The 27,426-nt window shown below is 32.4% G+C and overlaps 1 protein-coding gene across 1 annotated transcript in view; it reads right to left on the bottom strand.

Annotated features, from left to right (window-relative positions):
• The window catches only part of AGTPBP1 (ATP/GTP binding protein 1), a 130,041-nt gene that overhangs the window by 80,401 nt on the left and 22,214 nt on the right, over positions 1 to 27,426 (bottom strand). The window contains exons 3-9 of the mRNA XM_025049711.1: positions 24,532 to 24,656; positions 17,108 to 17,175; positions 14,605 to 14,668; positions 14,036 to 14,182; positions 11,728 to 11,859; positions 9,400 to 9,493; positions 3,254 to 3,291 (exon numbers count right to left, since the gene is read on the bottom strand). Of these exons, the coding sequence (XP_024905479.1) occupies positions 3,254 to 3,291; positions 9,400 to 9,493; positions 11,728 to 11,859; positions 14,036 to 14,182; positions 14,605 to 14,668; positions 17,108 to 17,175; positions 24,532 to 24,656 (668 nt within the window). The remainder of the gene's footprint in view (positions 1 to 3,253; positions 3,292 to 9,399; positions 9,494 to 11,727; positions 11,860 to 14,035; positions 14,183 to 14,604; positions 14,669 to 17,107; positions 17,176 to 24,531; positions 24,657 to 27,426) is intronic.

Raw genomic sequence — 27,426 nt, 5'->3', positions numbered from 1 at the left:
ATAATTGTATTAGTCAATGTTACCCCAATAAACTTAATTTAAAAAAAAAAAGATAAAGGCCAAAAAAAATTTAACCACTACATTGTAATAAATTCTTATTTTTTTCCAAAAAAAATATGGCAACTACATATTTAAATATTTTTTCTAACAAAATAAATATGATAACTTCCAGATTACAATATTTTTATTGTAAATACAATATATTTTATATTTATTTTGTAGATTACAATACTTTTCAGAAACCTGCCCATATATTGTTTTGTGGTTAACAAATAATGAAATACCTATAATGCAATTAGGCCTACATCTTTTTAAATGTTAATACTAACAAAAGTTTTATGTATTTTAAAACCTACGAATATACTGACTTTGATTACAACAAATGAAATAGATAAGCCTTTAATTAGCTGTGATATGATTTTGTTAAAAGCCATTACCATTATTGTAACTTCTATTACAAACTGTATTTCTACTAAAATTAACTCCATTGGAATGTAGCTCCTATTACAAACTTTGTTTCCATCGAAAATAACTGCTTTAATTACACCCACAATTATATGAATATCCATGCCATAACAATGCTAAGTTAAAAATACAACTTTTCAATAAATAAAATGTAAAGAGTATTATGTAAATTAGAAGATGGTACTTTCTGGTTGTTAATTTTTTAATGTAATGAAAACGTAATTAAAGGTTCTTTTTTGTAAATGGTCAATTTTATTGGATAGAACAGAAATAAATCCACAAATTTAAACTATTTTATTATTTTTAAGGTGTTGATATTTAAGATTACTAACTAAATGAGTGCATTTGACTAAAATGGCAGCAAAAGAATAATCATATCACAGCAACATCTTGAGCCACCCAGCACCACATCGGTAGGCCAATTAAAGAGAGAGTAGAATATCAACCCATTTGGGGTTGTTCAGTTACAACGTAATATCAATCTCTTCCTAATCTAAATCAATCTATAAAATGACCTCCTGCCTCATGGCACAGATACTAAGGTAAAGACACTGAAATCAACAACCTTATTAATGCCCTCTCAGAAATTGTGCTCTGACATTAGAGAATTGGAAGAAACTCCCAGGGTGGAGAAGAGGTGGGAGGTTCTTATGTAAAAGCTTTTAAACTTCTATTGTGTCTATAGAGCTAGTTTTGCTAAGGCTATGGCTATTTATATCAGTTCAATAGTTTTGATTAATACTAGTTTCATGTACTTTAAATAAATATACCCACTTTGTTTACACCAGATGGAATATTAAGCCTTTAGCTTTCTAGCTGTGAATATGAGTTTCTTAAAAGACATTATGATCATTGTAACTCATGTTACAAACTGTTTCCACTGGAATTCTCAACAGCCTAAATAGTACTTACGAGAAATACTGAAATTCTTTATTAAAGATCAAATCAAAAACTTCCCAGTAACTCGAAAACAGGTAGCTGAATGACCCTTAAGAAAAATGAACAAAGCCATCTATAATCTGCAATTGAGCACAATAAAAAGTCTAGTAGAGGGGATTTTATTCATGTGTACAGGACACCAACTCACAATCAGTCTATGTCTCTTCTTCCCTCTCTAGTTAAAATACAGCTTAGGTTTCCTGTTAGATTGCAGCTTCTAATCTATCTACACTTCAGTGATAGCAATTAAGCTTCCTGTCTTTCTGCATTGTGTGTGTGCATTCTCTGCTTTATACTCTTAGGTTTATTAGAGTAGTTTAATTATCCTTTTAAAGTAAATTACTGCCCTCCCTAGCAAAAAGAAATCAATGCATAAGATGCTCCAAAATGCCATAGCGCATTTAAAAATAAGCAGTGTGCTACTAAATATTATTTTGCATTATTAAATATTTATCCTATTTAGTGCCATGTGCCATATGAAAACAATATTAAATATAAACCAGAGTCATTCTACTTGTCAGTTACTTTTTTACCTAATGGTGGGCAAATGTATCTATTTGCCCACCATCTTCCTTTGAAGGAGAAGGGAAGGAGTAAAAGGAAGATTACTATTTAAAACTTAAGATATAAGACTTCAGTCATCTTAGTATAACTGATTTCTGTAAAATAGTTAAAACTTAAGAAGGTTTTAGTTTTTACTGACTTAATGACTTTGTCGTCAGAAAATTTGTAAACTAATAAGTTTAGTTTTAATAGTTAATCTACTCTCAAAAGCATATGCCTATATTAATTTAAAAATTAATCTTTAAACAATTTGAACTACAAAGTCAGGGCACATCAAAGAAAGACTAAAAATATTTTTTTATTTTTAATGCAAGTTAATCCAAGTATTCCAATCTTGGTCTCAATTTTATTGTATCATATATGAAAATGAAGTAACATGGCTAGTTTTACTGAGTAGCACACATATCATTTCAAAGATAAAACTGCTAACTGAATTTTATATACTCTGGTATATAATACTAATACTTAAGGTGAATTTTTAAATTTAATAGATCATTACCAAATATAAGGTTTACCAATTAGTCATTTGCTAATTTTCAAATAAACAATTCTGGTCATTCAAACTTAAGGGCAAGTTGGTCTTACCCTTGATAGTTTTAGGAAAAAATAACACTGAAAGCCATCAATATAGATCTTTAGGACTAAATGTTATTATGATTAAATAAGGTGTTAACCAATGAGAGTTGGAATGTTAATGAAAACTGTTATTTAAAATAAACATACTGTGTATCTTGCAAAAAAAAAACATATAGTGTAGATGATTACTCTTCAAGGGCATCATAAGATACACTCTAATGCTTTAGTTCTAAGATAAATAGTGCTTTAGTGTGTCAATAACTTTAGTAAACTGTAAATTTACATTAGTAGCCATTTTTAATGTTATAAATTTGAATTTGTGGTAGAAAAAAAATTCCTAATAAAATCATGTGTTATAGAGAGAAAATGTTCAACAGTCTTCACAGTAAACGGTCTCAATATCGTTAGTTTTACTTTTTAAAAAAATGTATACTTATGTAATATTTACATATTACTTTACTAACGGGGCTTTATGTTTATAATAATAACTTAGAAATAGTAAGTCAACATACTTGAATAAATTATAGCTCAATAAACATAAATGACATTAGTTATGACATATCAATCAACTGTGTCAAAGATAAAATCAACTTTGACATTAATATAAACCAGCTTTATAACTATAGACTAAATCTATGTTTCCAGTTTAACACTGTAAATAAAATACTCAAAAAATAGTATCTAGTATTTCTAGTATTTAAAAACTTACTTGATTTTAGCAATGCAGCAAGAGTGTCTAAAGCAACCCTGTCAACATGAGAAAACACAAACAACAACAAAACTAGTAAAATTAATCTACAATAGTAAATTCATACAATCTTTTCAAATAAGTAATTATCTATTCCAAAAGTCATTCCAGTTATAGTCAATTACACATGGTGTTTCTCTGTATGCATCTCTCCTTTCAGATTATAATCAAACATGAGGAACATTGGAATATCAACAAAAAAGTACCAAAAGCACAATGTAATATACAGATGATGTATTATTGAATTGTACAATTGAAACCTATATCATTTTATTAACCAATGTCAGTCTGATAAATTTAATTTAAAAAAGGAAACTGCACAATTTACAGTGAAAAAAATTTTCAAGGAAGAAAAAAGATAAACTCATTTATTGTACCTGTATCTGACCTGACAGAGTTCACACAGGAGCATAGAATCATAGGCCCTAACTCACAAAGAAATTAAAACAAAAACAAGTCTTTAACACAAATAAAGTTCATAACTACAAAATTCTATAGATAGTTGTAGCTATTAGCCCTATCAAGCAGTAATGTTAATATTTAAGGTGATAATAAATGAAAAATATTTTGGAACTAGGAGGTTTCAAGAGAAGTAGGAGCGCTTAACATTTTTTAGTCATGGTCATTATTGAGAATAATGAACCTAATTAATATCTCAAACACTCTAACTGCCCATTAATGGATAAAGGAATAGCCTAAAATATTAAAGATAGTTATATTTTCTTTGAACATAAACAGTTATACACTGAAATCAACCGCTATCATCAATCAACTTTAAAAGTATAACATCACTATTGAATACTTATAATTCAATTAGTTTTTTTAAGAAAGAGTTACTGAAGAAATGGCACTTAATTTCAGTAACTTTAAAAATATAAGCCTATATACTATAGTACCTCTTAGTAAAATTTCAACAACTCTAATTAATTTGCATAAAAATATGTACACTGTCAAACTTAAGCATTTCACTCATATTAAACATTTGTTGAATGCCTACTAGATACCTACAGTAGCCGGTTTTTCATGGGCATAAAAGTAGAAAACAAATTTATCTCTTTCACAGATAATTTTACAATCTTGATAATAAGATGTACACATCTGTGAAAACAACTACTCAAAAAAACTAAAACCAGAAACGAAGTAAAAGCTGCATACATTAGTGGTAAAGGAGACAAAGTATTACCAGATGTGAGTAAAGGCAAAGAACATAATCAATCAAAAGATTTAAAATGGATATTGGTTTAAGATGAATATTGGTTCATAGTAAAACCTGAAACTAATCCAGGACTTGGATTGTCTAATCCAGGCATTGAATAAGTGCTCATTTATAATAAATGGTCATTACTGCTACCCTCTAGAGCAAGTTGTTAACAGTTACACTTTGTTTTTTTGTTACAAATAAAACAACCACATAAACTTTTATTTATAACATTTGTAAAATAAGAATAAAAGTATACACTTTAAAAAACATTATAAATTCATGCTTGTAAACTCTTTAAAACCAATGTGAAATTTTGGTAATGATGAGTTAAAAGTGAAAATTATAAAATTATATACTGTTTCCATAGCACTGAATGATCAGTAAGAAACATTCACTCCATAATCTCATAACTGTGCAATAAAATGTACATAAGATTATACTTTTGAGTTTTAAATTGGTCAAAATTAAACAGAACTAAATGGATCTTCCAAGTCAAACAGCAATTTATTAAAAATAAAAAGACTTGTTCAGCAAGACCTGATAAATGCCAGAAATGGTTATAGGTGCCTCATAAATGGTTTTCTAGTTTAATTCTTAAAACAATCCCGGTTCACAGAATTGGCTCATTTTATGAATAAAGAAACTAAAGATTTCTGAATATAATATGCCTAGTGTTACATAAAAACTAAGTAATATGGAAACTGAATTTCTCTTGTTGAATTTCTCTGTTGAGGAAGAAAATTATGAAATCAGAAATGTCAGTCTCCTCCAAAAAGACATGCTGAAGTCCTAAGCCTCAGTACCTCAGATGTGACCTTATTTAGAAATAGAGTGTTGCAGATGTAATTAGTCAAGATGAAGTCATACTGGAGTAAGTGGCCCTTAATCCATCATGACTGGTGCCCTTACCAGAAGAGGGAAGACTATTTAAAGACAAACACATAAGGAGAGAACACAATGTGATCAGAGGCAGAGATTGCAATGTTGTAGCTACCAACCAAGGAACTCCAAAGATTGCCAGAAATCCTCCAAAAGCTAGGAAGCAGCAAGGAAGGAGCACTGGCCCTGCTGACAAGTTGGTTTTAAACTTCTAGCCTCCAGAACTGTGAGGCAATAAATTTCTGTTATTTTAAGCCATCAAATTTGTACTAGGTACTTTTGTCACAACAGCCTAGGAAACTAATATAATCACTTAGATGTGATCACTTGCAATGAACTCGCAGGATTTCCCCATCAACAGCTAAGTCTTTATTCAAAATTATAAAATGTTTGAGCACTTTCTGAACGTGTTTCTTCCTGCTGGAAGTTGTTTATAACACATCTAAACCAAATCAAAGTGCTTCTGACAGCTTCTAATCCTTGATGTTTATTCTTCAACACTGGCAAAACTGGCATTATGAACTAGTTCTGACTCCAAAACCCATCATGCTTGTTCCATAGATCCACTACATTAAATATATATATATATGAAGTTTGGTGATAAGTTGTCTTGATACTTTTACCAAAATGTTACTTAAATGGTATTTTTAAAAACTTTAGTACAATTTCTGAAATTCTACAACACTTAATGAGCTGGTATGAATTTATAATATAAAAGTCACAAAAGAATTTTAGAATAGATTTTTTGAAATGCATAGTTTGCATTACATTGATTAGAATTTTTTTAACAAATATTTTGTACTTCTCATATGTTTTCCCAAACTTCCTACGTCACACACAGAATAATACAACCAACAATGGCTTAGAAAGCAGCCTGTGGCATATTCACTTAGGAGCTGTGAAACAGGAAAAATTTAGTTACTCATGAAGTTACATCTGCTTTAAATTGGGGGATCAATCCTTGCAATATCCTCCAAACCAATTGTAACTTGAAAAGACAGAATTACAATAATTTCTGGAGTTGCTTCCTTCTGGATTAACAGTGTTTAAATCCAAAACCTAAAAGTGGGAAAAAAGGAAATCCTAAAGGAAAGCATGATCCTATCGAACATATATAATACCCCTCAATCTTCTACCAAAGTCAGGGCATTGTGTAAGGGGAAAAACTACGATGTTGAGATCTTTTAATCAAGGGGGAGGCCCTAAGATTATTAAAAATGATAAAGAGATCAAGATACAGATGTTTGGTCAATAAATAATTTATTCTTTTTAAAGTAAAAGTAAGGTTTAAATTTTTGTTTTTTCTTTTAAAAATTAAAGGTCAATAAATAATTTATTCTTTTTAAAGTAAAAGATTTAAATTTTTGTTTTTTCTTTTAAAAATTAAATTGAAAAGAATAAAGGGATAATTTAGATAACAGTAGTCCTTTCTCAGAAGTTTAGACCCATTAATTTCTATCTACATAGTTTTGGATATATTCCATGTTATATATTATAAAGATATTTGTGAAATGTTGTTTCTTCTGGGAACAGTTTATGTTAGATTTGGTAACCTGATTATAATAGAGAATGCTGATCTTAAGTAGGAGATCAAATCCATTAGATAAAAGATAAATCATAAAGTAGTTTAAAGATCAAGGGAGGAAACGATATACGTATTTAAAAATAATGTACTTTTAGTATTAACTAGGATTCATTCACAGCCACATTACATTACCACCTAAATTATACTGCATTAATATAATTAATTATATAATTAGAATCGTGCTAATTATAGAAATTGTCTCATTAAATCCTCACAACCCTAAAATGTAGGCACTAATATTACCATTCTACAGCTAGGAAACTGGGTCATAAAAAGCTACAACATTTACTTCCAATCACGGAGCCAGAGACAGAGCTAACATCCAAATCTAGTTCTGCCTGCCTCCAGAGCCCACTCACTACACTATACCAATTCTGTAAGTTGGTTTTACTAATTGTAATACAATCATTTTCTTTGTTTTGTTACATTTCATTGAATGCTCTAAGACTGTGCATGATCTTTGCAAAAGTAAAAATGTTAAGTCATCCCACCAAATAATATTTAATAAATAATTATATGTGCAAGTAATCTCTCATATTCCAGAAAGGTATAAACTAAAATATTTGACCTTTATTAAGAAGAGTAAAAAGACTGAAAATGTTCTGAACCTTATTTGTTTGTAAAATTTAACCAAATAGTTAATGTGGACAAGTTCTTCCTTATATAAAAAAATAAAACACAGCTAATAAAAGCAGAAAAAATGAGAAAATCAGAAAAGTCATTATTTTGCAAACCCTAAAGAGTGAATGAATCTAGGTGATGTCATGAAATATTGCTAAATCAGTAAGTGAAAAATGGATTGATCACATCAACTCAATGATCTTAAGTAGTGCAAAATGGAGTATCTAGCACTACCTATGAAATATTTTTGACCAGAATTAAAAGAACCCAAATCTAATCAAGCCTTTAGCTCTATCGGTCTACAGAAAATTCAAGGGATATACCTACATCTAAAATGACCCTAGAATACATTCATCTTAATCTAGAAAGTTGGGACGTTCTACAAGACAGCATCCAGGTCCTTCAACAAATAAACAAAACAGAACCAAAACAATAGGGGGGCTCTTCTTGATTCTAAAGGTTATAAAATATAATCAAATAGAATGCATAGACCTTATTTGGATCCTGATTTTAACAAGCCAACTGTGAAAAAGACATTTCTTAGAAAATTAGATATTAAGGAATTATTAATATTGTTGGGCAAAGAAATAATATTGTGGTAACACTAAGAGAAAAAAGCTCTGTATCTGATAGTCATCATACTAAAGAATGTATAGAACAAATGTAATGGCCGATATTTGCTTTAAAACACTCCAGAAAAAAAGAAAGGACAGGGAAGGGAAAGATGAAATAAAGATGACAGAATGTTGATTACTGTTGCCATTAAGTAATGGGTATATCAGGGTTCATTATTCAATTCTTTCTATTATTAGGTAGGTTTGGAAATTTCCTAAATATAATGAGGAATGATGTGTGTACCTTGTTTGGATCCTGATTCAAACAATCAAATCGTAAAAGTTTTTTTTAAGAAAACTAAAGAAAATTGAATAGACTGGATTTTAGATTGTATTAAGGAGTTAATAATTTTACTGAGTATGATTATAGTATTGTGATTATTTTTTAAGTCTCTATTTAGTAGTTATATACTGAAACATTTAGAGGAAAAATTAGAAAATATCTGGGATTTGCTTACAGAAATTTACACATATATATGAATGACATCTAAACTTAAAAATACCCCAAGTGAAATAAAAGTGTGGAAGGAAATAAATGAAAGAAAAATGACAGAATGTAGATAACTGCTCCATACAGTAATTACTATAACTAATTCAAGATAATTAATTAGTTTAATATAACATAAACTCTATATTTGAAAAATTCCATAATAAAATTTTAAAGGATGATCTCAAATATGGCTTAAGAAAATACTAAATATAGCCAAGAAACTGAAAACAGCTTTTATTTTCTGAGGTTGAAAGACCTACAAATGAATAAATATATGTTTTCAATATAAGAAAAGAGTGACATTATTTTGGCAAAAAATAAATGTATAAATTTAAAATATGTTCAGATAATTCTAAGAATGAAAGTAGTAGTCGTTAAAAGATTGCAAAATTGGTAAGGAATATAGTAGGCATTCAATAAACATTTCCAAATGAACGATACTCTATAAATGATCTTTTTCCTCTTATAGTATCTAGGGAATGTTTAAAGTTTAAATTTCTATAACACTATATTCGATGAATTTAAAGTTTTCTAATTTTGATATACCTTAGAAAATTAAACTTTAAAGAAAATCTTTATCATAATAAAATTGCTATTTAAGAACTAAGAAAGGACTCTAGATACAATTTAACTCCACTGCTCACTGTACAGATCAAGATAATGAGGCCCAGAATAATAAAGCATATACCTCTATTTACACTCAAAACATTTACTCACTTCATGAGACCTGAATTCTTCTTACTAAATGGTCCGATGATTTTAAACATCAGTTCCACAACTCCATTTTTCCCTAAGGATACTGAATTCACAGCTGGGAGTGGGAGAAAAACAATATACAATAATTTTAAAAACCTCAACAAGTAGAAATGTGTATTACTGTTGATACATAGCCAAAAACATACAAATTATTTAGTACATGAGAACTCACGTCCCTCATAAAATCCATCTTAAATAATCACTTGAAAGAAAGATTTGGTATTTTTGTTTAATTTTTATGGGAAGTTGCCAGGAAATTCTGAAAGAAGTTATATAAAAAAAAAAAAAAAATGTTACTGCAAAAAAGTACTTTTAAGTCGTTCCATTTGTTTCTTCAACAAATTTAGTGAACTCTACTAAACAACTCTACTAAAGGTCATGGGGAATTAGAAACAAAAACAAATAGTGCCCGCCCTCTGAAAACACAGTGTATAAGAGAATGACAGAAACAGGAAACAAATTAATACTAAATTACTTCCCAAACAGCTTAGGAGTTATAGGCTATTTAGGTTACACCCAGTGAGGAGTCCCTAACCCACAAAGAAACAGAAGGCATTTCTAGAGAAATTGATATCTGGGCTCAGTCTTTACAAATGAGGAGTTAGCTATTACAGGAGTTGCAGTAAGAGATGGATGTGGCTCTGGAATATCTCTGGAGACAGAAACAGAGATAACGGAATAACTTCAATGAACACCTGGGTATGAGCAGTTACATGTTGTTACTCATGTAGAACCATACGAAAGCATACCAATGGGAAGATGCACTGAAAAAAGAAAGTAAACAAATTATAAAGGACCCTGTAAGTTGTTAATTCATTCAACTATTAGGGAATGCCCAAAATAAATAATCAATAAGATCTAAATTTTAAATACGGGTTAGATCACAGCACTCTGGGGATTGAAGAGAGACGTTAGGAGGCTGTGGTCTACAGCAGCGGTCCCCAACCTTTTTGGCACCAGAGTCCTGTGCTCCTATGAGAATCTGATTACAGATGATCTAAGGTGGCTGAGGCAGTGATGCTAGCGTCGGGGAGCGGTTGCAAATACAGATGAAGCTTTGCTTGCTTGCCTCCTGCTGTGCCTATTCCTAACGAGTCATGGACCAGTAATGGGTTGGGGATCCCCAGCTACAGGACAGATCATGAGACCTTTATTTAAAGCAAATGCAGTAGGGAAAAAGAGGTAACTAGACTTTCACATGAGAGATGCAAACAATTACCTAATTGGAAAATTGTGCCTAACATTTTTCAACTCTGAATATTATTTTAAAAATTATAAACCATTTAACTGGCCTTCTAGTGGCTAATTCAATAAAATGCCACCAAAAATATAGCTCTCAAAGTTTTGTATCGTAATATTAATTTCTTCTGTATCTATTTATTATTCCATTTTCCCTTCTATTTTCTGTCTGTGCTGCTTTCTTTTTTCCCAAATTGGGGTATTCAGTGGCTTATCTATCTTATTTTTAATCCAATTGTTTTATTTTTTTTTTTAGATCGGCTGTTTTTTTTTCCCCAAGGTTTCCTTCTTTACTATTTCATCCCTCTTATTTCCTTGTGTTTATTGCCCTATTACTAACTTCTGTGGTTGGCTATCCAATTCATTCATTTCTTTATGTTCTTTTTAATTAAATAAGTGTTAACTATTTTAGTGTTCAAAGCTATTTTCCCTGAGCACACCTTTAGCCATATTGCCAAGGTATAGATATAAATACAAACATACATACATATAAACATATACATATATACATACATGCCACACACACATCTACCACTTTTATTATTATTTTGCAATAATTTTCTGCAATAACATGTACTCTACAATTTCAATTTCAGGTGTTTTGTTAACCACCCCAATTCCATAGTCAGAAAACAGAGAGAAAAACCATACCTTAAGGGGTTAGGACCTAATATTAGTGAGTAAATGGGAGCGGTTGCAAGAGAGAAAGAGAGAGAGAGGGAGAAAGTGTGTGTGCGTGTGTGTGTGTGTGTGTGTGTGTGTGTGTGGAGACACTCCATCTGAGGCTATCTCTCAGTGATCCCTATTCTCTCCAGCTTCCTCAGAGGCTCCTGTACTATTTATTTTCTGTCTGCTACTTCCCTACTGATGGCTGAAGATAATTAGCTCCACATGGCTATGCTACCACATGCCTTCCAACTCCACTTTCCTCTTATCTGTGAAAATCCAAATAGGCACAGTAGTTTTCCAGCTGCCAGTAACCTCATATTCTTCCACATCTTTCCCACGGGGCAAGAGTGAGTTAACTACCAGGTGCTCTGAAATACTCACAGTTTGCAGAATATACTCGTAAAAGCTGAAGACAAGGCAAAACCAAGCGATGATTTTGCAAATTCTGTTTGACCAAATTCAGGGTTATAGTCAGAGTTCCATTAATTCTAGCTTTCACTCCAAATTTTTTGTCTGTTCAAAAAAAGTAAACAATTTATTCATATGTAACTTTGAATGAAATGAAGATGTCATAAAGCAATGAGATTCTAAAAACATATAATGAATTCACATTATCAAATGTAAAGCTGGCCTCAAACACATAAAATTACAATCATTTTCTTGTATGATTTTAAAAATATTCCTTGTACCTTTGAAACATGGCTTGAAAGGAAGTACTATGCAGCAGGTGAAAGGATAGGGCAAGGGGAGAGAAGATGGAGCAGCCCTACAGTTAAGACTGTCATTAAAGGAAGAACTTAACGAATCCACTACACATAGAAGTCTGTCCAGTCCCACACATTCGAAAAAACACCAGTACATGGTGAAAGAGAATTGTAAAAAATCTGTTTCCACAACCAATATTATTTATTTAATATTATCGGAATTCTTTTCAGACTTAAATTAATGAAAAATGAACAGTTTCTGTAGCAAATAATCTAGTAAACATTATCAAGTAAATTTCTAAAGCGGTCTAATTCTTTTTTAAATTTTTTTATTTTTCAATTACAGTTGACATTCAATATTATGTTAGTTTCAGGTGTACACCATAGTGGTTATTTACATAACTTATGAAGTTAACAGGATCTAATTTTTAACAGAAAAGGAAGAGAAGAAAAGAAGATCTTCATTTTTCTTTTCAAAGAGTTTATAACAGTAAATACGATCTGGATAACAAGAATTTAAGAATGCTGATTTTAAACAAACAAACAAACAAAAAAAAGCAAGCAGAACCAGCAAGCAGTGTTATTTCATTAACAACAGGGATCTTAAGTCAAAAAGAATTAAATATTCCTGAGGAAAAATTAAATTACTCTCACCTCACAAGAAAAAAAAAGATAGAAAATCACCCAAGAAATTACTGCATAATGTCCTTGAATGACAAAAATGAAAAACTAGGAAAATAATAAAGGAAATAGCACAAATTTAAAAATATAAAAGAAAATTCAAAAACTGAACTACAATTTAAAACATAAATACAAATATAAATTAAATACATCAATGTCTTAATTTCATGTAAGAAGATAATCTGGTTCTAAGTAGAAAAAGAAGCATAATATAACAATATTCATCACTAAAGATCATCTCATTTTATTTTTCATTTTCAGCAAAAATCTCAAAGGGAGCCCTTAAATCTCAAATATAAGAATTAAAGAAAAATAAAAGACCGCTAACAATATATTTCTTAAATAAACTGAATATATATTTAAGTCTTAAGGCTCCTACGATATCTGGAAAATTTAAGTTATTACTGCTCAGCCTTTGGCTAAGATCAAGTGTGGAAAATTAAAGTTATCTCAGGGATGCTTTCTTTACAACACTTGTTAAAAGTAATATTTAAATATTTATACAATACATAAAGACATGGATGAACTATAAATACATAAACTGTATATACATAAATATACACTTTTTAGAAAAAGCATTTTAACCAAATACTTCAAATCTTAAAGCCCACATGTATGATGCAAGGCAATGGTGGAACTTTTAAAAATCACTATTCAAAGAGTTTAGGGAACCATTTTAATCTTTGTGCAGATAGACAACTATAAACTGAACTTAGGTTATATTCAAAGGATATAACCTAACGTAATCTAACTTAAATTAACTTCCTCCTTTGGTTTCATAATGTTTTCTCAATTTGTATTTTTAAATATTTTGCACATCTTACTTTACAATAATCAGTCTTACAATTTTTTTGTATCTCTTTTGGTCTTAAATAGATTGTGAATTTTTTGGGTATTGAGATGATGCAATGCAAATATGACTATTAATAAAAAGCAGACACATTTTACCTCCAGGCTCCTCAAAGCACTCCCATCCATATGCCCTTCTTCTAGCCTCAACAATACCCATGTTATATGTATCCTTTACACATATATACACACAGGTGCATGCACACACACAAAGACACACTTAGGATTTTGATACATTTTCCTTCCTTTTTCCACAATATGCAATGGAATTCCTCATGAATTTAGGGTCCTCAATTCTTGAAGGTCAGTAATTGACTGTAAAAAGCATAATAAAACTAAGACCAAGAAAAAGCAGTAGCATTTTAGATTTTAAAAATTTACCAGTTTCAAGGCACACAAAATCCATGTTACAAAAATAGTTCCAGATTTGATAATCATACAAAGAGACTCCTTACCTTTCGGTCCAATCTTTGCAAGAATAGAATGAATCTGCACCATTAATTCCTCATTCAGGGGAGATTCCTTGCTGGCATTCATAAGCAACTGTAATAATATTTGTGAACCACCTCTGGCGACTAAGAAACTCGCTCTTCGACCGCCACCTAAAAAGAATTTTTCAAAATTTGTCTAAACAGCAAATTCTCCCGTAACATAGTATATATCACAACTTGTTAGCATTCAAGAAATATTTAAAGTGATGACTTCTGAAAAAAATGAACACCATCAAAATCAAAATTTTTGTTTCATTTATTTTAATTAGAAAACAGTAGAGAATAAATACAAGTGATGCCAAAAATTCTGTATTCAAGGCTCCTGAAACACATGGGCTTCAGGGGTAGTTTGAGTGTTAGTGGAAGATACCAATGACAAAGCAACAACAAAAGAGTATGGCATATCAGTTTCCAAATTCCAATATTCAGAATAGCCTCTACACGAATATCAGCAAATTCTAATAAAGTACACATGACACATTGTTGATCACTGTTTACAAACAGAAATTAGACCAAAGGAAACAAAAACTTACCAGCTGACACCAGCTCAACAAGAATGCTTAAGATATTAAGTGTAGTTTGAAGATCTTTCGTGTTCTGAAATAAAGTTTATTTGCTTTATTAAACCATTGTAAATCTGTGATTCTCAAACTTTTTCTGTTCCTGTTGGGAACTACCTATCTTTTAGAGATGACATTTCCAATTTCTCTAAGAACAAATGTATTCAGGTTTCCAGTATTCTCACTTATCATTTCAGTCTCTTCTTCTTGCCCTTAAGAATTGTTGCAAATAATCTGAGCTATTACTTTCTTAGTATCAAAATTATTACAAGAGGATATAATATGTCATTTGAATTTATCACTTTCTACCAAAATAAATGAATCAAAATGTAAATGGCACTACAATGTATACGTGGTGACTATCCAGTCTCCTAGCTCCCCTCTCAGAAGATAACTACATTACCTTATGTATCCAGCCAGAAAATGTGCATACATAAAAAAAAAAAAAAAAATCCAGGCAAATATATATGTATATACAAATTTACTTCTCCAAGTGATATTGCCCTACAAATACTGTTTTGTATATTGATATTTTTACATATCAATAAATAGTTTCTTCATTCTTTTTAAGAGCTACAAGATATATTTCCACTATATGGCTTAGCCAATGATTATGTAACCAGTCACCTATCAATGAGATTTTTAAAAATCTTTTGTTATTAAAAAATTGCAACAAAAGACTAAGTACATATATTTACATGGAATCAATTACATCTGTATGTGGGATGAATTCCTGGAATTTCTGAGTAAAAGAATATGAGCACGTATTTTGATGGTTATTACTAAATTGCTGTTCGTGGGGTAATTCACACTCGAACCAGCAATGTATTAGAATAACTATTTCCCAAAGTCTGGACAACCAATCTAATAAATATTTAAACACTGTATTTGGTTATATTTCTTACTAAAAGCGATACTTGCATCGCCTATTCAAGGAACTGCCTCACCCTCAGAGTAGAGGATTTTACAATGTTTACAGAAGAATTTCAGAATTGGTATGTATTGGTAACTGGCATGAGACTCTTATTCTTCCCTTTCCCAAAAGGAAATGAGTTGCCTCTGTTTCACCACTTTAGCTCACAGATTGATGAAACCAAAAAGCCCCATCCAGACCAGGTAGAGACTGTGCATTAACCAGAGACTCTTGTCTTAGCATTGGAGGGATTAACTGGACCACTGACTCTTTGGAAAGGAATTTGGAAGAATGAGAGGAACAGATATTTGTCAAAGAGAAGAATGGATGTGGCAGCAATACTGCTCTGTGTTCAGCAAACTGATTCATATTCTTCCTGGGTACACAGCCAAACCACATTTTCTAACCCTTTTGTAATTACGTTTTGTGCCATGTGACTGAGCTCAGGCTGTTGAAACCTGAATGGAAGTTGCACTGTTATCTCTAAGCCTTACCCAGACAAGTCTCCCATATGTAATTCACCACCTCCCACCCCTGCTGACCTCAATAAATTGTGACATGAGTAAAGAGGGAGAAAAAAAACCCAACAATGTTCAATCTCAAGTACAATTTGTTTCTTTCTCTGGGAACTGTGTGTTCATAACCTTTATATGTTATTCTATGGGGTTGATTTTTTTACCTTACTATTTTGTGGAAGTTCTTGATATGTTAAAGAAATTGTATGAGTTGAAATATTTTTTCCTCAATTTGCCAAGTGCGTATGGTGTTTTTTCCATACACTTTTGTAAATGTAGTTGAACTGATCAATTTTGCCCAACTCCTGTGTTTTTTCACACTTAGAAGTCTTTCCTGTTGTCAGATTATTTAAAAATTCCTCTCATTACTTCTTCTAGTTATTATGATTTTATTTTCCATGCTTAAATATTTGCTTGATATAGATTTTATTTTGGTGTGTGAAGTAAGGAGCAATTTAGAATAAAATAACAGCTTAATGTCAGTTTTGACAGGAAGTAATTCCTATCAAAAAAGCAGGAACTAACACCCTGTTCTTTTTTTTCCAGCTCTATAGAGATAAAAGTTGACATACAAGACTATGTAAATTTAAGGTGTACAACGGTACTTTCTCCTTGTTTTTAACACTGCACTGAGTAAAGTAAAAAATCCTGATTCTGATATATTCTGCTGATCTACCTGTATATATAGTAAACTAAATCACAAACATATATCAGCTAATATAATACAATAAATGAGAATTTCTGATATCAATCATTTATTTTAAACTAATTTCCTAAGCAAATGCTTTCTTCTCTATTACCAATCAGAATGGCATGTTAAGATTTAAAATGTGGCTATCATTATAATCATAGAGAAGCATACTTAGAGGTTTACCTAATATATATTAGAATGTTCATACCACTATTCCAAATGTTAATTTAAACATAGAACAAACCCATTCACTGGCTTTACGTCTAGGATAAAAATTTCATATTTCATATACTTTTTTTTTTCCTCCACTGACGTTTGGCATTAACAGATACATAATAAAGTTTGCCAGTGACTCACCTCTAATGTTGACAGCAGGACTTCCATTCCTGTAGAACCTTTGGCTGTCATTTCTCTCCTTGTTTTTTCTGAAAGTAGAAAAAAAATCTCTTCTAAAATATGAAAGAAAAAATTACATATAGCTTTATTATACACCTAACATAAAATCAACATGTCTCCACTGGTCTAGTAAACACTTTATATTGGTTCTTAGATGTTTCTCCCTCTGATGTTGCTAATGCTACTCTCCGGGGGCTTCCGGATATCAGTTCAAGGGACCTCCCTTGCACTTCATCACAGTTCCTATCATGGACTCGGTGAATCCCTGTTGGTCCACCTAAAATCTTAAAATCATTAACATAGTTCAAGTACTAGAACTGGAAGTGAGGTAGGAATGGTAATGGCAAAGCTCTTTATCATCTTTATGAGAAGACCTAGAAAACATTTCATCGAAATTGATGAAAAGAGAAACCTTGTTCCACTTTTAAATGTTTTTATTAAATTAATACTTTTTAAAAAATTCTGACTCACACAAAAACAAATAAAACTAAGGAAGAAAAAAAAGTATAAATTATGCCTATTAAAGGTTTCTAGAGCTTCTCCACAACTCTCCTTTGATTACTAAGAGAAGAAAGGGGAGCATTTGAGATCTTGCTCCCCATTACGTCGTCAGTTTTGGCTCAAGTAAACTCATCAAAATTCGCTACAGGTTTGGACATTTCTTACATTGGCATTTGCATGATGTAGTTAGCAAGATTCTGAAGAAGTCCACCCTTCACCTTTCAATCCCAGACCCGGTACTAGATGCAAGCAAGCAAGGAAGGGCCCATTGCATCCCACTGGCTCGCACTTTGCATCAGGTGAACTTGGGTGAGTCTTCTTTCAGAATTCCAGGCCTCCTTGCTGTAAGTAGTAGGCCATGACTTTATTTGACCTGTTCTTAGAAAATCCTCAAAGTGAATAAGGGTTGAGACAACCTAGAAAAAAAATAATGGGCTGCTGCTCTTAATTCTGGCTTTTGATTACTTACTGAAAGTCTGAACAAAATTGTTGCTGCTGAAATGATAGACTGAACCCTCTCGAGCTCTGAAAGAGAAAGGACTCTTGCCTCCCCACTCCAAATAGCCAATGAGATGATGATAGCTATTGCAGAGTCCCAAATCCAGACTGGCAGACGTAGGTGCCACAAGGCATCCAGTACAGTAAAGCAGCCAATCCCAGAGAAGCTGGTGGGAGCCCAGGGAAGGGGATGTGGGGTAAATAGAGAAGGCAGTGCACCCTGGAAGGAGTTCACTCCAAGAGAGAGGGGGCCCAAGTCTTGGAAAGTGTTGTAGTTCTGGCGGCATGCAGGAAGCTCTCATTGGCCCTTGCTCAGGTATTCTTCGGTGACTAAGAATCTTTGTGAGGTTGCCTGAGGAAAAATTTCCTCTAGGGCATGAAATAGTCCTATAAGGATATTCACCGCCTTTGGCTTGTATGGACATGTGCACGTAAGGGCTGGTTTTCCCTAAAAGTTTATTCAGACTCTACAGATCTCAAAATTAACATGGGAAATCATGCCTTCAAGGCCAACAAGTATCAGGACAGTCAATTTCCCATTAATACTAAAATGGCCAAGATAAGGATCCTTTGATACTTCTAAATTAATCTTTTGCATGCACAAGAAAAGGTCAGCTATAAAATTAGGTAGAACGAATGAAAAGCATATATTTAATTGGTCTCTCAATCTTTCAAAAAAGAAGATTTAGATAAACAGATCAACCTATGATGTCACTTGATGTCAACTCAATTCCTTGAGGTATTTTAATAGCTGTCCTTATTTTAAAAGTAGAAAGGTCATTTGGAATTGACTTGTCAAGGACAGATAAAAATTGTAAATGCCTCAGAAACAAAATTTGGATCCAGGAGTTCTATAAGGTCTCTGGGTCTGTATATGTGTCTCTATATATGAAACTAATTCAAATGCTTTTGAAGTTCACATAATCTAAGATTAATCTTTAGTAAATAAAAGCTAGCTTAAGTTTGCTGGTCTAAGTAAAACAGACATTATTTTACTTAGGTTTTATAAAAATGAGCCTATGTTAATAACTGGCTTTGATGTCTATGAAATGTTTCTAGAGATTATAAAATGTCTTCATAAATCTGCCAAGCTAAAGAATGCCAACTTCTTAGTTTTCATTAGAAATTGAGATTTTAAGGGTTAAAATCTCAATATATGTAGAAATAACTTTGTGGTGTTCCAAAAGGGTCCCTGAAACACTTTAAAAGATCTGTCTTTTATGTTAAACTGCACAGGAAAATCATAATTAAGAAAACAAACAATCGAGGCCATGGGAAATCCAAGATGGCCACTTGATTCTTCCCTGCTCCCTGGCTCTCCATTTTTCAGTTTTTGTGTTCCTTCATACATCATAGGACATTTAGCTGGCCTTAAGTCAGACGAAAGAACATGTGAGCTGACATTTTTGAAAGGAGACACCTTACACTATTGCCAAGGTTTGATAAAGGTATTTCAAGAAAATACAGAAAAATGAGACAGTAAAACTTGGATCAGAAAGTTCACAGGATATAAATGATCTAGAGTGTTTTTCCACAATTAAGGTCATAAGCCCTGACTGCCTACCATTTACCTGCCCTTCTCTTTTTGGGAAAATTCGGTCTCAACTCACATCCCATGGTTACAGTATTGCCCCATCCACAGTGATCCACCATTTCAACAAGACAATGTAGATACTGAGACTTCCTGAGAATGAGCCTTCCTACCGCTGTCAGACCACACTATCCAACCAAAAGGCTGGTCATCAATGCATCTTTTGGATTGATTTATGACCAAAAGGGGATACTGTGGACAAAAAAGGAGTGCTGTAATAAATCATAAATTGCTAACTGGGCAGGTCATGATGGACAGTCATGCCCCAGGTATATAATTTTATTTGTAAAACCAAATTCCTCTGTTTTAAAAAGTATGATTCTTCTGCCAACCCAACCTATCCATCATTTTTCACCTTCTGAGCTCCTCACCTGCAAAATAAATAAAATATTGTTTAGGTATCCCTAATGCATCCTATTTTAAATAAGGCCACTGATTTAATATTAAAACCAAATTATTTTTCAGTATTAACATCACACATAATATTCCAAAGATTAAGATCCCCACTACCAATAAACCATTACATTTTCACCTTCAGGGAAACAGACCACCCTCCCCACCTTCGCCCACCAAAAAATCCTCTTCTCCTTTGAAGACAGTACAATGCAACCTCTAACTTCCCTGGTCATAACATCCACCACCATCTAGTTTATTCCTCACACTAAATGAAAACTCGATGCTACACAGTTTTCTACTCTACTCTAAATTCTACCATGATCTTGACTTCAGTATCACTGTGGATGATTCATTCAAATACCTAGTTCCATAAGTTATCCATCTTACGACAACAAAATCCTTCCTTCCATGGTCCAATTTACCAACCCTCTCAAATTGCTCTATCTCTGATATCTTGAACTTCCAATCTCCCACTTTCAGACCACAGTCTCCTAACATTCCTATTCCTCTTTTCTTTCTAAGGTTTATGTAAAACTCACTGTTACTTTTATTGAAACTTCCAATTCATAAACAGTAGTGCTGTTTTACCATAAAATCAGTGCGTACCTCGCTTGGATTCCAAGCCCCATGCTTTAACCTTCACCACAAATCCTTATACAGAGGTGAATGCTAAAATGTGCATTCTCTACTCCTAAGTCACAGTAAATATAATGCCGCAATAATTTCTTCTTCTAATTTCATACTAGTAGTACCAAAAAAATTCACCATTTCCATGTCATTTGAGAACACAAAACTTTTTTTCACTTATCTCAACTCACAACCAACACCATGTTCCTTACAAATAAATAGCCTATAGTTATTCTAAAATTTGTATCAGTCCTCAATCCCTAACCCTCTGTTCCCCACTCTCAGCATCTACACTTTCCTCAACGAACTGAGGCAAAGTGATCAGCTACCACAGATGAAATCCTACAAATGATGACAAAACTCCATATCTTCATATATCAAATCCTTAATAATCCTGCTTTTCTTTCTCCAGTCTGGGGGAGAGGAGAAGGAAGTGTCCCTTCCACTATGTTCTAAATCCCATTCTTCCTACTACTCATGAATCTATACACTGTTTTTTATTTTTCCACATACTTAACAGTCCTTATCTTATCTTGCCTCCCCTTTTATTTCTTTCTCAATGAAGCTCCCCAAACAAATAGTCTCACCTCCTATTATTATTTCATTTTCCACTCCCATTACAACATATGTAATCTTCCTTCCAATCTCACCACTTTAAAGTGTTCTTGTTATGGTCAAATCCAAAAGATCCTTATTTTAACTAACCTCTCTGTTACTTACATTGCTGACTACTGCTTCCCCTCTTGGCTTCTTTTTAATAGCCTTTCCCAGTTCTTATACCATATGTTTTCTTCAACTTTCAATAATCAAAATGGACAAGAATTTTAAAGCAGCTATTATAATTATGATCAATGACATTCAAAACATAAGCTCATAATGAATAAAAAGATAGGAAACCACAAAATATATAAATTATTTTTTAAAAAAAGACCAAATTCACATTTTAGAATAGAAAAATACAATAAGCAAATTAATTAGATTAACATAATGGCAGAATACAGAGGAAAAAAGCGGAGAACTTGAAGATAGAAAAATAAAAATTATCCAATCTGAATAGTAGAGAGGATTAAGATTGAAAAATATGAGCCTCCAGGACCTCTGAAACAATCTCCAAAAGGCTGATGTATGTATTACAGTCCCAGAAAAAGAAAAGAGAAAATAAGAAAAATATTTGAACAGCCAAAAATTTCAAATTTGAAATGAAAACATAAATTTACAGATTCAAGAAACAGAAAATTCAAAGCAGGATTAATATTAATAAAAATACACCCAAATCTCTCAAAACCAAACTAAAGAAAAATTCTGAGATCAACCAGAGAAAAATGATACATAACTTTCAGGAAAACAAAGATCCAAAACAGCAGACATCTCCCTTGAAATTATGGAGGCCATAAAATAATGGAAGCACTATTTTAAGTGCATTTTATAGTGCCAAAAGACAAAAACTGTCAACTCACAATTCTCTATCCAGTAAAAATATACTAAGAATTAGGTGGAATAAATCCATTGTCAAATAGAAGAAAAAAGACTTCCACAGCAGATCTGCACTACTAAAAATGCCAAAGGAAATTTTATAAGCAAAAGAGAAATGATACCATATCAAGCTCACATGTTTAGGAAAGAATAAAGAGCTTCAGAAATGATAAGTATCTGAGTAAATATAAAAACTACTTTTTTTCTTCTTATTGTCTTTAAAATACAGACAACTGTCTAAAGCAAAATCGTCTTGTAGAGTTTATAATGTATATAGATATGATACATATAAAAACTATAGCTAAAGAACAGTAAAAACTATAGCTAAAGAACAGTAAATGGATCTATAAAGTTCCAAGGTTTCTAAATTTTACTTGATGTTACAATATGAATTCTAAGTGTGAAAAATGAATGATGTTTATTATGATCTCCAAAGGAACGACTTTAAAAATGCAAACAGATATCACTAAGAAATAAATAAGTAAATTAAAATGGAATTCTAAAAAATGTTCAAATAATCCAAAAGAAGGCAGGACAAGAAGAAACAAAGAATAAAAACAGAAAATACAAACAGAAAACAAATAATAAAATTGTAGACTTAAGTCCAATCAATATTACATTAAATGTTAACAAATAAATGCTCGAATTAAAAGGCAGACAATGTCAAACTGCTGTCTATAGAAGACATACTTTAAATTCAAAGATACAAATAAGTTGAAAGAAAAAGAATGGGAAGCAGCTATAGCATGCAAACGATGACCATAAGAAAGTGGGAGGGCTGGAGGGAGGGGCTATACTATTATCAGACAAAATATACATCAACACAAAATTACCAGATATAAAGAATATTCCATAATGATAAAAGGTTAAATTCATCAGGACATAGAAACTATAAATGTGAATGCACTTTCTCATTTTCATAGGATCCACTTATAGCCATGTATAAAATGTAGATAGTTTCCAGGACACAAATTTCACCTTTCTCCTTCTACAATCCTCCCAAAATTTCACTCCACTTCCATTACTTTAACTACCAAGCTTTTGGCTCTTAAGCCTGCTCTTCATTCAAAACTCTGTACTGAATTTTTCACATTTTTTCCTAACTTCTTTACAAGGCATTAAATTATGTAAGCAATAATTATAACATTGCATTGTTGGGTTTCTAACAATGCAATGGAGTGAAAAAAAAATGATGCTATATTAGAGGAAAGTTTCAATGTTTTACCAGAATTACATTAGTATTAATCTAAAGTTTGCTGTAATAATATGCATATTACAATCCCTACAGGAACCAGTAAGAAAACTAAAACTTAATTAAAAAATCAACAGGTAACACAAAAGAAGGCAGTAAAGGATGAGAGAGGAATGTAAAAGATGAAACATATAGAAAACAAACAACAAAATGGCAGATTAAGTCTAATTATATGAATAAATACATTAACTTGGAGCAATAAACACTCAGATTAGATAAAAAAGCAAGATCCAGCAATATGCTATCTTTGAGAAGCACACTCAAAAATGAAAAACAGAAACAGGTTGAAAGTAGGAATGGGGAAAAAAGTATAATATGTAAAAAATAACCATAAAACAGATGGAGGGGTTGTATTATTATTAGATGAAACATTTTAAATCCAGAAATATTACTGGAGGCAGAGACACTACATAATGATGAAAGAGTCAAATCATCAGGGATTTTTCACATTTATGTTCCTAAGTGCAATGTTAATACTTTTCTCTCTTGTACTCTGTCAAGGTTTTGATACCAATTCAGTAGTACTAGCTTCCTATAATAGAAATATCATTTATTAAACATTTTTAACATTCTTTTAAATATAAATCTCATAATAATCACATGATCTCTCTTATCTCAGAATAATCATATCAGCTCTCTTATCTCTAGTTCAGAAGATGGTGCAGCAAAGTCCTAAAGATTAAAACTTCCCTAAGGTCACCCAGCCACTGAATGACAGAGACTGAATTTCGAAGTGGAGATCATACTAATAACCAATGTTCTATGTTACCTGACATCTTTTTCTCAACATTCTAGAACAAGCAGCACTGGAATTAGTATTGTTTGAAAATTGGAGGTGGGGAAGAATTCATACATAAGTGAAATCATAATCACTTTTTAGAAACAACGCTTTGAAGATCAATTTTTTTCACAGTGATTCCATTTTCTACTTCTTGAGTCTATTTGAGAAAGTTCAATTTCTACAGAAAATCATCCATTAAAAGTTTGAACGTTCTTAACATATACTTTTAAAGAAAAAAGCATTCCTAAAATTAAATTAAAGCTTACCTTGACTTTGAGCCAGATGAAGAATTTTTGATGTAACATGTCTGGCAGTATCTGATTCTGTAGATTCAGTATTGATCTTTTCCAGCTGAGCCAGGAGTCCAACAACCCGAGAATTATTGGTAAGGCTTAAAAGAATGTTACTTTAAATTAGAGACCATCCCACATTGATTGTAAATACATTACTATAAAGATCACTATTAAAAAAATTCTACCCTTCTAAAACCACAAAACATTTATACATATCATATTTCCTATCTTTTATAGTTTAACATTGCTAAAATTCTGATTTAAGTGAGAAACACATCCTACTTTAGAAAACCACAAACGTGTATTCGACCCTGTCCAGCAATCTTACATCACAGCCTGGAAGTTCACCTTTCCACTCTCCAAGACTTTTTACACTTTCTACATTCTCCTCAAAAACGTCTAACCATCCCTTCCACCTCACTGTTAGTGTTATACTTTAACTGTTGTAAAATCAAACAAGAATACATTCATTTTCCCACCACCAGATCCTTAAATCATCTGATTCTCTACCCACATTCTTTCTTCCTTGTTCCCATTCATTATGAATTTGGTACTGTTCTAGGTGTTGCCAACAATAAACAAAACAAACAAAAATTCCTGCCTCTCACTGAGTGAACATTCTAATGGTGACAAAGTAAATATGTATGTAGTTATATAGTATTAATGTAGTGATATAGTATTATTAATATAGTATTAAAGTGCTATGAAAAAAGGCAGGGAGAATAAAAAGTGCAAGGAGGTGGGGTGCAATTTTAGAGTGGTAAGGGAAAACCTCACTGAAAGAGTACCATTTAGGAAAAGGCCTAAAAGAAGTTAGGAGAGTCAGGTGTGCAGATACCTACAGAAAGAACGGTCTAGTAAGAGTCACAACCACCTAGATACCAAGGCAGGAGCATGAATGTTGTATTCAATTAAAAGTGAGGTAGCTGGTGTGGCTTCAGCAGGCTTAAAGAATAACAGTAAGAGATGAGGTCAGAGTTGAGGGTGGGGCAGGAGAGAGCATGATATTTAGAGCCTTGTAGGCCATTGTAAGAATTTTCGCTTTTACACTAAGTGAAATGGGAATAGTGAACAGTAGAGAGATATGCTCTGATTTGCCTTTAAGAGGCTCTCTTTGGCTGGTGTGTTGAGACTCAAAGAACAATTCCCCACTTGTATACTTGACCCCAGCCCTTCTCTACCCTGAGGTCTCCCCAAAACCTCCTATGGTCGCTTCTTTCCTCATCATACTCAGAATCAGCACTATCCAAATCAGATAGCTCCCTCTTTCTACAAACACTCCTCTTTGAGCTTCGATGACTCCATACTCTCCTGATTTTCCTTCTATCACATCTTTTAGGTTTCCTCTATTGGCTTTTCCTCTGACACACCTCTAGATAAAGTCCCCCCACCGCTCTATCCCCAGCTCTCTTAGACTTTTCATTCTCTCCACTCTTCTGCCCTGAATGACTTCATCTAATCTCACAGCTGTAATTATAATCTACATGTTGCCTGGCACCTATATTCGACTCTAGCCTCTGTCTTTGATATTTTACCCAACCTAACAAGGCCTCTCAACCTATTTCTCTTCCAATCTTCACCTTCCCAAACACACATAAAACCATCGGTTGTTCAAGACAAAAATCAAGACCCCCTTTTCCACACATCAACCCAATACCAGCTCCATCTCCAAAACATCTTAAATCCCTCTGCTTCTCTCCATATCTATAATTAATACCTAAGTCCAAGCAATCATCATCTCTCACTAGGAAATTAAAGCCTCCTAACTAATCTTTCATTCTTTCCATCCCATAATCCATTTTCCCATCATCACAGTGAGTTTTTTAACTTTTTAATTATAAAAACTCCCAGGAAGTTGCAAAAATAGTAGAGTGGTCCCTTGAACCTGTCACCTAGTTTCCCCAATCATTACAGTTTACATAACTATAGGACAACAGCAAAGCCAGGAAATTGACATTGGCAAGTGTATAATTCTAAGCCATTTTATCACTATGTGGACTTGTGTAACCACAAATATAATCAAGTTGTCATTCACCTAAAAACCCTTTAATGGTGTCCCACCAGACTTTAAGTAAAATCTTACTTTTTTATCACAGCCTAACAGGCCCTAGGTCATCTAGCCTCCATATATCTTAGACTTTATTTTTCACATTTCCCTCATGCACTGGGATCCAGCTGCACTGGCCTTCTATCAGTTCCTTGGATACAGCAAGTTATTCCCTAACCTCAAGGTCTCTGCTGTCTTCTCAACCTCAAGGACAGTTTCTTCCACATCTTCACCTGGCAGGCTCCTTCTCATTTCAGGTTACAACATAAAGATGCCCCCACTTTTCTACCAGCCCCTCCACTTCCAATACTGAAATGTACCCCATAGATTTTATCACTATTTAAAACAATGTTACAAGATCCATGAAGGTAGAGACCTTGCATATCTTATTCTATATACTCAGTATTTCAGACATCGGCTAGCACAGAATAGGCAATACCAGAGCCCTATTCCGGAATGAATTGAAAAATCTGAAAACATATTGAAAACAGTATACATATTTTTACTTTATATATAATGTTACAATAAAACATTATATAATTTTCTGATTAACAAATGTGCCAAATGGTTTAAATTTAGAGGCACTCACCTGAAAAGATATTTGGAGGTTGAAAAAACATTGAGCATACTATTTGAAAAATGTACCTAATATACCATTTAAAATAAAATAATGCAGTATTTCTCAATAGCCAACATAATACAGAAATGAAAATATATCGATATGTATAAATCTCCAAATGAAAAACCCCCCAAAAAACTAAGAATATATACAGTATATCATTAACAGTTTTAAAACATACACATTGAATACATATATTCTT

The sequence above is a fragment of the Pteropus alecto genome, unplaced genomic scaffold (genome assembly GCF_000325575.1).
Source record: "Pteropus alecto unplaced genomic scaffold, ASM32557v1 scaffold206, whole genome shotgun sequence".
Taxonomy (NCBI): domain Eukaryota; kingdom Metazoa; phylum Chordata; class Mammalia; order Chiroptera; family Pteropodidae; genus Pteropus; species Pteropus alecto.
Note: the sequence above shows the minus strand (reverse complement) of the source record. Positions and strands in the feature narration are given on the sequence as shown.